The sequence below is a fragment of the Oncorhynchus mykiss genome, chromosome 10 (assembly GCF_013265735.2).
Source record: "Oncorhynchus mykiss isolate Arlee chromosome 10, USDA_OmykA_1.1, whole genome shotgun sequence".
Lineage (NCBI taxonomy): Eukaryota > Metazoa > Chordata > Actinopteri > Salmoniformes > Salmonidae > Oncorhynchus > Oncorhynchus mykiss.
The window spans coordinates 77357228-77370475 of record NC_048574.1 but is presented as its reverse complement, the minus strand read 5'-3'; the positions used below and the strand labels follow the sequence as shown (position 1 = coordinate 77370475).

General features: G+C 44.0%; 1 protein-coding gene across 11 annotated transcripts in view; it reads right to left on the bottom strand.

Moving 5' to 3' along the window:
• Positions 1 to 10116, bottom strand: part of LOC110534594 (fibronectin) — a 272449-nt gene extending 262333 nt beyond the window's left edge. For all 11 annotated transcript variants that reach the window (XM_036934025.1, XM_036934023.1, XM_036934032.1 and 8 more), the window contains exon 1: positions 10051 to 10116. In XM_036934025.1, the coding sequence (XP_036789920.1) occupies positions 10051 to 10053 (3 nt within the window). In that variant the 5' untranslated portion in view covers positions 10054 to 10116. The remainder of the gene's footprint in view (positions 1 to 10050) is intronic.
• Positions 10117 to 13248: the final 3132 nt, after the last annotated feature.

Below are 13248 nucleotides of genomic sequence, written 5' to 3'. Positions count from 1 at the left end.
AAACCATTACAGACTACAAAGGGAAGCACAGCCGAGAGCTGCCCAGTAACACGAGCCTACCAGACAAACTAAATTACTTCCATGCTCGTTTTGAGGCAAGTAACACTGAAACATGCATGAGAGCATCAGCTGTTCAGGACGACTGTGTGATCACGCTATCCGCAGCCGATGTGAGTAAGACCTTAAAACAGGTCAACATTCACAAGCCTGCAGGGCCAGACGGATTATTAGGACGTGTACTCTGACCAACTGGCAAGTGTCTTCACTGACATGTTCAACCTCTCCCTGTCCGAGTCTGTAATACCAACATGTTTCAAGCAGACCACCATAGTCCCTGTGCCCAAGAACACTAATGTAACCTGCCAAAATGACTACCGACCCATAGCACTCACGTCTGTAGCCATGAAATGCTTTGAAAGGCTGGTCATGGCTCACATCAACACCATTATCCCAGAAACCATACACCATCTCCAATTTGCATACCGCCCTAACATATCCACAGATGATGCAATCTTTATTGCACTCCACACTGCCCTTTCCCTCTTGGACAAAAGGAACACCTATGTGAGAATGCTATTCATTCATTCATTGACTACAGCTCAGCGTTCAACACCATAGTGCCCTCAAAGCTCATCACTAAGCTAAGGACCCTGGGACTAAACACCTCCCTTTGCAACTGGATCCTTGACTTCCTGACGGGCCGCCCCCAGGTGTTAAGGGTAGGTAACAACACATCCGCCAAGCTGCTCCTCAACACAGGACTCCCTCAAGGGTGCGTGCTCAGTCCCCTCCTGTACTCCCTGTTCACTCATGACTGTACGGCCAGGCAAGACTCCAACACCATCATTAAGTTTGCCGATGACACAACTGTGGTAGGCTTGATCACCGACAAGACAGCATATAGGGAGGAGGTCAGAGACCTGGCCGTGTGGTGCCAGGACAACAACCTATCCCTCAACGTGATCAAGACCAAGGAGACGATTGTGGACTACAGAAATAGGAGGACCGTACACGCCCCCATTCTCATCAACGGGGCTGTAGTGGAGCATGTTGAAAGCTTCAAGTTCCTTGGTGTCCATATCACCGACAAACTAACATGGTCCAAACACACCAAGACAGTCGTGAAGAGGGCATAACAAAACCTATTCCCCCTCAGGAGACTGAAACGATTTGGCAAGGGTTCTCAGATCCTCAAAAGGTTCTACAGCTGCACCATCGAGGTGCATCACAGCCTGGTATGGCAACTGCTCGGCCTCCGACCGCAAGGCATTACTGAGGGAAGTGCGTACGGCCCAGTACATCCCTGGGGCCAAGCTTCCTGCCATCCAGGACCTCTATACCAGGCGATGTCAAAAATGGTCAAAGACTCCAGCCATCCTAGTCCTAGACTGTTCGCTCTGCTACCAAACGGTGAGCGGTACTGGAGCGCCAAGTCTAGGTCCAAGAGGCTTCTAAACAGCTTCTACCCCCAAGCCATAAGACTCCCGAACATCTAATCAATTGGCTACCCAGACTATTTGCATTGCCCCCCGCTGCTGCTATTCTGTTATTATCTATGCATAGCAAAGGTCAACCGATTAATCGGCATGGCCGATTTAATTAGGGCCAAATTAGGGCCAATTTCAAGTTCATAACAATCGGTAAATATGCCTTTTTGGACGCTGATTACATTGCAATCCATGAGGAAACTGCGTGGCAGGCTGACCACCTGTTACACGAGTGCAGCGTCAAAAGGACCTTGTGGCTGCAATGAGCCAAGGTAAGTTGCTAGCTAGCATTAAGCTTATCTTACATATTTTTTAAAAAATTGCTGGTTCACATAATCACTAGTTAACCTAGTAATAACATCAACCATGTAGTTAACTAGCTTGTCCTGCGTTGCATATAATCAATGCGTTGCCTGTTAATTTATCATCGAATCACAGCCTAATTCAATACCCAAACCATAAACATCAATGCCTTTAAAATCAATACACAGAAGTATATATTTTTAAACCTGCATATTTAGTTCAAATAAATGCATTTTAGCAGGCAATATTAACTAGAGAAATTGTGTCACTTCTCTTGCGTTCAGTGCAAGCAGAGTCAGGGTATATGCAACATTTTGGGCCGCCTGGCTCGTTGCTAACGGTGTTTCTTCCTAACAAAGACCGTAATTAATTTGCCAGAATTTTACATAATTATGACATAACATTGAAGGTTGTGCAGTGTAACAGCAATATTTAGACTTAGGGTTGACACCCGTTTCACAAAATACGTAATGGTTCCGTATTTCACATACACATGATTAGCAGATGTTAATGCGAGGGTAGCGAAATGCTTGTGCTTCTAGTTCCGACCATGCAGAAATATCTAACAAGTAATCTAACCGAACAATTTCACAACAACTACCTTATACACACAAGTGTAAAGGAATGAATAAGAATATATACATAAAAATATATGAATGAGTGGCCGAACGGCATAGTTAAGATGCAGTAGATGGTATAGAGTACAGTATATACATATGAGATGAGTAATGTAGGGTTTGTAAACATTATATAAAGTGGCATTGTTTAAAGTGGCTAGATTTGGGTCAGTATGTTGGCAGCAGCCACTCAATGTTAGTGGTGGCTGTTTAACAGTCTGATGGCCTGGAGATAGAAGCTGTTTTTCAGTCTCTCGGTCCCAGCTTTGATGCACCTGTACTGACCTCGCCTTCTGGATGATAGCGGGGTGAACAGGCAGTGGGTCGGGTGGTTGTTGTCCTTGATGATCTTTTTGGCCATCTTGTGACATCAGGTGGTGTACGTGTCCTGGAGGGCAGGTAGTTTGCCCCCAGTGATACGTTGTGCAGACCTCACTACCCTCTGGAGAGCCTTACGGTTATGGGCAGAGCAGTTGTCGTACCAGGCGGTGATACAGCCCGACAGGATGCTCTCGATTGTGCACCTGTAAAAGTTTGTGAGGGTTTTTGGTGACAAGCCGAATTTCTTCAGCCTCCTGAGGTTGAAGAGACGCTGCTGCACCTTCTTCACCATGCTGTCTGTGTGGGTGAACCATTTCAGTTTGTCCGTGATGTGTACGCCGAGGAACTTAAAACTGTCTTCCCTCTGCTGTTTCCTGAAGTCCACAATCATCTCCTTTGTATTGTTGACATTGAGTGTGAGGTTATTTTCCTGACACCACACTCCGAGTGCCCTCACCCTGTAGGCCGTCTTGTCGTTGTTGGTAATCAAGCCTACCACTGTAGTGTCGTCTGCAAACTTGATGATTGAGTTGGAGGCGTGCATGGTGTTACGGATACAGGTATCCTGTGTGTGTCTGTGTCCTGTGTTCTTTTCTCTCCTTCTCCCCTCACAGGTGAAAATCATCACTCCCCAATCAGTCACCAATCAATCATTAATCAGAAGACACACCTCCTACTGTTTCCTACCCAATCACAGTTAATTTCCCTTGGTTTAAAACCCTGTCAGTTGTTTGCTCTGGAGCTCAATCTCTCTGTAAATGCCATATGTCTGTAGGTCTCTATGGTTCACGCTCTCCTACTATGTCTGTTTTGTATTGAGCTATCTTTTGTTTGAGTACCTCCATGTAACTTTGGCCTCACCTGTGAGTATTGGACACACAGTGGGACATACAGATATGAGTGGGACATACATTGGGACATGCAGATATGAGTGGGACATACAGTGGGACATGCAGATATGAGTGGGACACAGATGTGAGTGGGACACAGATGTGAGTGGAACATACAGATGTGAGTGGGACATACAGATGTGAGTGGGACATACAGATGTGAGTGGGACATACAGTGGGACATGCAGATATGAGTGGTACATACAGTGGGACATACAGATATGAGTGGGCCATACAGATGAGTGGGACATACAGTGGGACATGCAGATATGAGTGGGATATACAGTGGGACATACAGATATGAGTGGGACATACAGTGGGACATAGTTTTGAGTGGGACATACACATATGAGTGGGACATACACATATCACAGTTTTTAACCTTGCGCAATACCCTAGATGCAGTTGCACCCCTAAAAACTAAAAACATTTCTCATAAGAAACTAGCTCCCTGGTACACAGAAAATACCCGAGCTCTGAAGCAAGCTTCCAGAAAATTGGAACGGAAATGGCGACACACCAAACTGGAAGTCTTCCGACTAGCTTGGAAAGACAGTACTGTGCAGTACCGAAGAGCCCTTACTGCTGCTCGATCATCCTATTTTTCTAACTTAATTGAGGAAAATAAGAACAATCCGAAATTCCTTTTTGATACTGTCGCAAAGCTAACTAAAAAGCAGCATTCCCCAAGAGAGGATGACTTTCACTTTAGCAGTGATAAATTCATGAACTTCTTTGAGGAAAAGATTATGATTATTAGAAAGCAAATTACGGACTCTTCCTTAAATCTGCGTATTCCTTCAAAGCTCAGTTGTCCTGAGTCTGCACAACTCTGCCAGGACCTAGGATCAAGAGAGACACTCAAGTGTTTTAGTACTATATCTCTTGACACAATGATGAAAATAATCATGGCTTCTAAACCTTCAAGCTGCATACTGGACCCTATTCCAACTAAACTACTGAAAGAGCTGCTTCCTGTGCTTGGCCCTCCTATGTTGAACATAATAAACAGCTCTCTATCCACCGGATGTGTACCAAACTCACTAAAAGTGGCAGTAATAAAGCCTCTCTTGAAAAAGCCAAACCTTGACCCAGAAAATATAAAAAACTATCGGCCTATATCGAATCTTCCATTCCTCTCAAAAATTTTAGAAAAGGCTGTTGCGCAACAACTCACTGCCTTCCTGAAGACAAACAATGTATACGAAATGCTTCAGTCTGGTTTTAGACCCCATCATAGCACTGAGACGGCACTTGTGAAGGTGGTAAATGACATTTTAATGGCATCGGACCGAGGCTCTGCATCTGTCCTCGTGCTCCTAGACCTTAGTGCTGCTTTTGATACCATCGATCACCACATACTTTTGGAGAGATTGGAAACCCAAATTGGTCTACACGGAGAAGTTCTGGCCTGGTTTAGATCTTATCTGTCGGAAAGATATCAGTTTGTCTCTGTGAATGGTCTGTCCTCTGACAAATCAACTGTAAATTTCGGTGTTCCACAAGGTTCCGTTTTAGGACCACTATTGTTTTCACTATATATTTTACCTCTTGGGGATGTTATTCGAAAACATAATGTTAACTTTCACTGCTATGCGGATGACACACAGCTGTACATTTCAATTAAACATGGTGAAGCCCCAAAATTGCCCTTGCTAGAAGAATGTGTTTCAGACATAAGGAAGTGGATGGCTGCAAACTTTCTACTTTTAAACTCGGACAAAACAGAGATGCTTGTTCTAGGTCCCAAGAAACAAAGAGATCTTCTGTTGAATCTGACAATTAATCTTAATGGTTGTACAGTCGTCTCAAATAAAACTGTGAAGGACCTCGGCGTTACTCTGGACCCTGATCTCTCTTTTGAAGAACATATCAAGACCATTTCAAGGACAGCTTTTTTCCATCTACGTAACATTGCAAAAATCAGGAACTTTCTGTCCAAAAATGATGCAGAAAAATTAATCCATGCTTTTGTCACTTCCAGGTTAGACTACTGCAATGCTCTACTCTCCGGCTACCCGGATAAAGCACTAAATAAACTTCAGTTAGTGCTAAATACGGCTGCTAGAATCCTGACTAGAACCAAAAAATTTGATCATATTACTCCAGTGCTAGCCTCTCTACACTGGCTTCCTGTCAAAGCAAGGGCTGATTTCAAGGTTTTACTGCTAACCTACAAAGCATTACATGGGCTTGCTCCTATCTATCTCTGTGATTTGGTCCTGCCGTACATACCTACACGTACGCTACGGTCACAAGACGCAGGCCTCCTAATTGTCCCTAGAATTTTTAAGCAAACAGCTGGAGGCAGGGCTTTCTCCTATAGAGCTCCATTTTTATGGAACGGTCTGCCTACCCATGTCAGAGACGCAAACTCGGTCTCAACCTTTAAGTCTCTACTGAAGACTCATCTCTTCAGTGGGTCATATGATTGAGTGTAGTCTGGCCCAGGAGTGGGAGGGTGAACGGAAAGGCTCTGGAGCAACGAACCACCCTTGCTGTCTCTGCCTGGCCGGTTCCCCTCTTTCCACTGGGATTCTCTGCCTCTAACCCTATTACAGGGGCTGAGTCACTGGCTTTACTGGGGCTCTCTCATGCCGTCCCTGGAGGGGGTGCGTCACCTGAGTGGGTTGAGTCACTGATGTGGTCATCCTGTCTGGGTTGGCGCCCCCCCCCCCCCCTTAAGTTGTGCCGTGGCGGAGGTCTTTGTGGGCTATACTCAGCCTTGTCTCAGGATGGTATGTTGGTGGTTGAAGATATCCCTCTAGTGGTGTGGGGGCTGTGCTTTGGCAAAGTGGGTGGGGTTATATCCTTCCTGTTTGGCCCTGTCCGGGGGTGTCCTCGGAGTGGGCCACAGTGTCTCCTGACCCCTCCTGTCTCAGCCTCCAGTATTTATGCTGCAGTAGTTTATGTGTCGGGGGGCTAGGGTCAGTTTGTTATATCTGGAGTACTTCTCCTGTCCTATTCGGTGTCCTGTGTGAATCTAAGTGTGCGTTCTCTAATTCTCTCCTTCTCTCTTTCTCTCTCTCGGAGGACCTGAGCCCTAGGACCATGCCCCAGGACTACCTGACATGATGACTCCTTGCTGTCCCCAGTCCACCTGGCTGTGCTGCTGCTCCAGTTTCAACTGTTCTGCCTTATTATTATTCAACCATGCTGATCATTTATGAACATTTGAACATCTTGGCCATGTTCTGTTATAATCTCCACCCGGCACAGCCAGAAGAGGACTGGCCATCCCACATATGCTCTCTCTAATTCTCTCTTTCTTTCTCTCTCTCGGAGGACCTGAGCCCTAGGACCATGCCCCAGGAATACCTGACATGATGACTCCTTGCTGTCCCCAGTCCACCTGACTGTGCTGCTGCTCCAGTTTAAACTATTCTGCCTTATTATTATTCGACCATGCTGGTCATTTATGAACATTTGAACATCTTGACCATGTTTTGTTATAATCTCCACCCGGCACAGCCAGAAGAGGACTGGCCACCCCACATAGCCTGGTTCCTCTCTAGGTTTCTTCCTAGGTTTTGGCCTTTCTAGGGAGTTTTTCCTAGCCACCGTGCTTCTTCACCTGCATTGCTTGCTGTTTGGGGTTTTAGGCTGGGTTTCTGTACAGCACTTTGAGATATCAGCTGATGTACGAAGGGCTATATAAAATAAATTTGATTGATTGATTTGATATGAGTGGGACATACAGTGGGACATACATATATGAGTGGGACTTACAGATATGAGTGGGACATACAGTGGGACATATAGATTTGAGTGGGACATACAGATATGAGTGGGACATACAGATATGAGTGGGACATACAGTTGGACATATATATTTGAGTGGGACATACAGATATGAGTGGGACATACAGATATGAGTGGGTCATACAGTGGGACATACAGATATGAGTGGGACATACAGTGGGACATACAGATATGAGTGGGACATACAGATATGAGTGGGTCATACAGTGGGACATACCGATATGAGTGGGACATACAGTGGGACATACAGATATGAGTGGGACATACAGATATGAGTGGGACATACAGTGGGACATATAGATATGAGTGGGACATACAGATATGAGTGGGACATACAGTGGGACATACATATATGAGTGGGACATACAGTGGGACATGCAGATGTGAGTGGGACATACAGTGGGACATACAGATATGAGTGGGACATACAGATATGAGTGGGACATACAGATATGAGTGGGACATACAGATATGAGTGGGACATACAGATGTGAGTGGGACATACAGATATGAGTGGGACATACAGATGTGAGTGGGACACACATATGTGAGTGGGACATACATATGTGAGTGGGACATACAGATATGAGCATACAGATGAGTGGGACATAGAGTGGGACATGCAGATATGATTGGTACATAGAGATATTAGTGGGACATACAGTGGGACATACAGATGAGTGGGACATACAGATGAGTGGGACATACATATACGAGTGGGACATACAGTGGGACATACAGTGGGACATACAGTGGGACATACAGTGGGACATACAGATATGAGTGGGACATACAGATGAGTGGGACATACAGATGAGTGGGACATACAGTGGGACATACAGTGGGACATACAGTGGGACATACAGTGTACAGACTAACATCATGAAACATGAAAAATAGATACAACTGAGTCTTTATATTTATGTAGATTTAGACCATTGTTTTCCCACCAAAGAAGTGATGACACTTTCTGAATGTGGTGTCACTTTAGGAAATGGTTGTTTTCTTAAATGGAGATTTACAACAAACTAACAGGGTGGAAAGTGATATCAGGGACACACAGAACATCTTAAACACAATAATAATAATGCAATAATACAAATACATTAACTAGGACTATACAATAATGAAGTAACTTCTTGTGGAAGTTGATAACTATCACCCCAGGATATGGCAAAAACAACTACATATTCTGAAGAAGTGTTCATAATACATACGATTTCCTTTCAAGATCCATATTTTTGTGTTTTTAAGAACACCGGGCCATATATTTAAAGCCTTTTGGAATCCACATTTTAAACTAAAATAAGTGATATTTCCTGGAGACAGAAAACGCAAAGCATTGTAGAAATGACCCAGGCCAAGACTAGACACCTATCCGCCAGTCATGGCTAGATGGGGGTCAGTTTATGTACAATTGACATCAAAGATGTATCCCTTCTAGCCCAATCTTCCCAACCTGCCCAAACCATAGATTATGATAGAGGCCTCCAGTGGCCAAAAAACTGTCATGTTTTTAAACCTTTATTTAGCTAGGAAAGTCAGTTAAGAACAACTTATTTACAATGACAGCCTAGGAATAGTTGGTTAACTGCCTTGTTCAGGGGCAGAACGACAGATGTTTACCTTGTCAGCTTGATCCATCAACCTCTCAGTTACTGGCCCAACACTCCCACCACAAGGCTACCTGCCATCACATTGAGGGATGCCATCATATTAATGTAGTCAACTGGGTGGGACTTCCAAATTCACTGGCTGAAGAAGAAAATGTACTACTTTAAAATGGAGATGGCCTTATCGGTGCTGCCCATGATATCAGAGATGATAAATGGCATAGATACGAAGAGGAGTCCTCTAACTCCATGGTCCCAACTTAAATATAGATGGCAGTGTTTGCCATTTTTTTTTTTTTTACATCCATTTTGTCCGGGTTGACTGGGAGCACCTGCTACAGGAAGTCATATACCATGTCTGAAATCTATTGTCAACTAATCACTAAAATTACGCAGTGTACTAATCCGTACTACATACCATTTAGAACGTACTGTTTAGTAAAAATGAATGCAGTAAGTAACATTATTCATACTAGCCTCACCGTTCATTTGGGTACACTTCCTCGAATGTGGAGCTTAATCTACCAAAGCCTAAATTAGTATAAAATCATGGCATTTTAAGCACTCGACTTCTGAAATGTTACATTATTTTCCAAATTTCACCAAACTCTCTATTTTCACATGCGTTTAATTAGCAGGCATATTAGGTAAGTATGGGTATACGGACAGCACTGTAAAAATGTCATGGAACTCAAATAGGCCTATAAGCGCACTCAATGACATTACCGACTATCAAAGTTTGGAAGAAATAAACTGTATACACACGAGTACCTATTGTTACTTTCTACATAATGTATTATTTAGGCTAAATATATTTAGGATAAATATATCGGCTTAATCGAATACATCTCAGCTTCAGATCGCTGTGTAAAAGAGAACACCTTCCGTAGACTTTTGTGCGCTCCCCGCCATACTGGGCCTAGTTGGGTATTTACCTGCCGTCTATTAGAAATAAATTGAAAATCGGGCTTATTATCTTCACGTTTCGTTGGGATAAATAAGAATTGACTCCTAAATGATCTTACACCTGACTTAAATAATTAAAATAAGAACCTACCATTTCTCTTCCTGTCGAGCAGACTCACTTGAAGCCACATAAAAGAGTTTACGAATTTACTTTCAGTTTCTTACCGGAAAGAACTTCGATCCGACCCGAGCCGCACCCTTCTCACCCTTACACCTTTCTCCCCCTCTCTCTCTTTCATCTCTCTTTACACCTTTCTCCTCATCTCTCTCTTCCATCTCTCTTTCTTCCTCCATCCTTTTCTTTCCATTTCCTCTCTATTTATACAGACTTATTGTAGTTTATTTGGGATCATTCACCACAATTAGAAATAATGTTACAGAGTTGTATTTATTTTTTATGTTTTTCATTTATAGTCCTTTAAACAATTGTTATTTTAAAAAGTATTCAATTATAAATTGTGTACATCTTTGTTTGTTTAATGTTTAACAGATTAATTGAAATAGGTTGCATGCACTTTTCTACGATAAAAGAATGCTGAGATTTTGAACAAAGAATCAATCCACTTTTCTCTCCCATGCTGTATAGTTGTGTCATTATGCTTATATGAATCAGTTCTTGCAGCAATAATCTGTATATTCAAACAACTCAGTGATCGCAGTGCTATAATACCAAACACAGTTGAATGTACAGTGCCTTCAGATAGGATTCATAGCCCTTATTCCACATTGTGTTGAATTACAGCCTGAATTCAAAATGAATTAAAAAAATAATCTCACTAAACTACACACAATACACCATAATGACAAAGTGAAAATATGTTTTTAGAAATGTTTGCAAATGTATTGAACATACAGAACTATCAAATTGACATACGTATTCACACCCCTGACTCAATAGATGTTAGAATCACCTTTGGCAGGGATTACAGCTGTGAGCATTTCTGGGTAAACTGCCAAGAGCTTTGCACACCTGCATTGTACAATATTTGCACATTATTCTTTTAACAATTGTTGACCATTGCTGGAGAGCAATTTTCAAGTCTTGCCATAGATTTTCAAGCCCATTTAAATCAAAACTGTAACTAGGCGATTCGGGAACATTCATTGTCGTCTTGGTAAACAATTACAATTATCTCCTTTGTTTTGTTGACGTTGAGTGTGAGGTTATGTTCCTGACACCACACTCCGAGGGCCCTCACCTCCTCCCTGTAGGCTGTCTCGTCGTTGTTGGTAATCAAGCCTACCACTGTAGTGTTGTCTACAAACTTGATGATTGAGTTGGAGGCGTGCATGGCCACGCAGTCATGGGTGAACAGGGAGTACAGGAGAGGGCTGAGAATGCACCTTTGTGGGTCCCCAGTGTTGAGGATCAGCGGGGTGGAGATGTTGTTTCCTACCCTCACCACATGGGGCGGCCCGACAGGAAGTCCAGGACCCAGTTGCACAGGGCGGGGTCGAGACCCAGGGTCTCGAGCTTAATGACGAGTTTGGAGGGTACTATGGTGTTAAATGCTGAGCTGTAGTCGATGAACAGCATTCTTACATAGGTATTCCTCTTGTCCATATGGGTTAGGGCAGTGTGATTGCGATTGTCTGTGGACCTATTGGGACGGTAAGCAAATTGGAGTGGGTCTAGTGTGTCAGGTAGGGTGGAGGTGATATGATCCTTGACTAGTCTTTCAAAGCACTTCATGATGACGGAAGTGAGTGCTACGGGGCGGTAGTCGTTTAGCTCAGTTACCTTAGCTTTCTTGGGAACAGGAAACTCTTGAAGCATGTGGGAACAGAAAACTGGGATAAGGATTGATTGAATATGTCCGTAAACACACCAGGCAGCTGGTCTGCGAATGCTCTGAGGACGCGGCTAGGGATGCCGTCTGGGCCGGCTGTGTACCATATCTGATCTCATAAATTGCCATATCATATCTGATCTCAAAAATTGCCGTATCTAATCTAATAACAGCTCCCTTTGGAGCTGGAGAACAGATCCCCTAATGGCGCGTTCAAAATACCTGGGAACTCGGAAATCTCCGACTTCAGGGCTTGCAAACTATCACGGATTACAAAGGGAAACCCAGCCGTGAGCTGTCCAGTGATGCGAGCCCACCAGACGAGCTAAATTCTGTCTATGCTCGCATCAAGTCTAGTAACACTGATCCATGCAAGCGAGCACTAGCTGTTCCGGGAGACTGTGTTCAAGGTCTTTGTAGACAGTGTGAGTAAGACTTTTAAACAGGCTAAGATTCACAAGGCCGCAGTGCCAGACGGATTACCAGGACATGCACTGAACACATGGCAAATGTCTTCACTGACATTTTCAACCTCGACCCTGACCCAGTCTGTAATACCCACGTTTCAAACAGACCACATTATTCCCTGTGCCCAAGAACACCAAGGCAACGTGAGAATGCTATTCATTGACTACATCTCAGTGTTCAACACCATAGTGCACTCAAAGCTCATCACTAAGCTAAGGACCCTGGGATAAAACACCTCCCTCTGCAACAGGATCCTGGCCTTCCTGGCGGGCCACCCCAGGTGGTGTGGGTAGGCAACTACACATCCGTCATGCTGACCCTCAACACGGGGGCCCCTCAGGGGTGCGTGCTTATTTCGCTCCTGAACTCCCTGTTCACCCACGACTGTGTGGCCGTGAACAACTCCAACACTATCATTAAGTTTGCAGACAACATGATGGTGGTAGGCCTGATCACAGACTACGATAAAACAGGGAGGAGGTCAGAGACCTGGCTGTGTGGACAACAAATCAAATCCAAATCAAATTTAGTGGTCACATACACATTTTTAGCAGATGTTATTGGGGTGTAGCGAAATACTTGTTTCTGGCTCCAACAGTGCAGTACTATCTAACAATTCACAACAATACACACAATACATACCAATCTAAAAGTAAAATAATGGAATTGAGGAATATTCAACAACTTCTCCCTCAACGTCAGCAAGACAAGGGACATGATCTTGGACTACAGGAAACGGAGGGCCCAGCATGCCCCCATCAACATCATCAGGGCTGTAGGGGAACAGGTCGAGAGCTTCAAGTTCCTCGGTGTCCACATCACTAAGGGATTGTCGTGGTCCACACACACCAAAGGTCGTGAAGTGGGCACGACAATGCCTCTTCCTGCTGAGGAGGAGGAACATTTTTGGCCTGGGCCTTCAGATCCTCAAGAATTTCTGCAGATGTACCATTGAGGGCATCTTGACTGGCTGCATCACCGCTTGTTATGGCAACTGCTTGGAATCTGACCTCTAGGCGCTACAGAACATC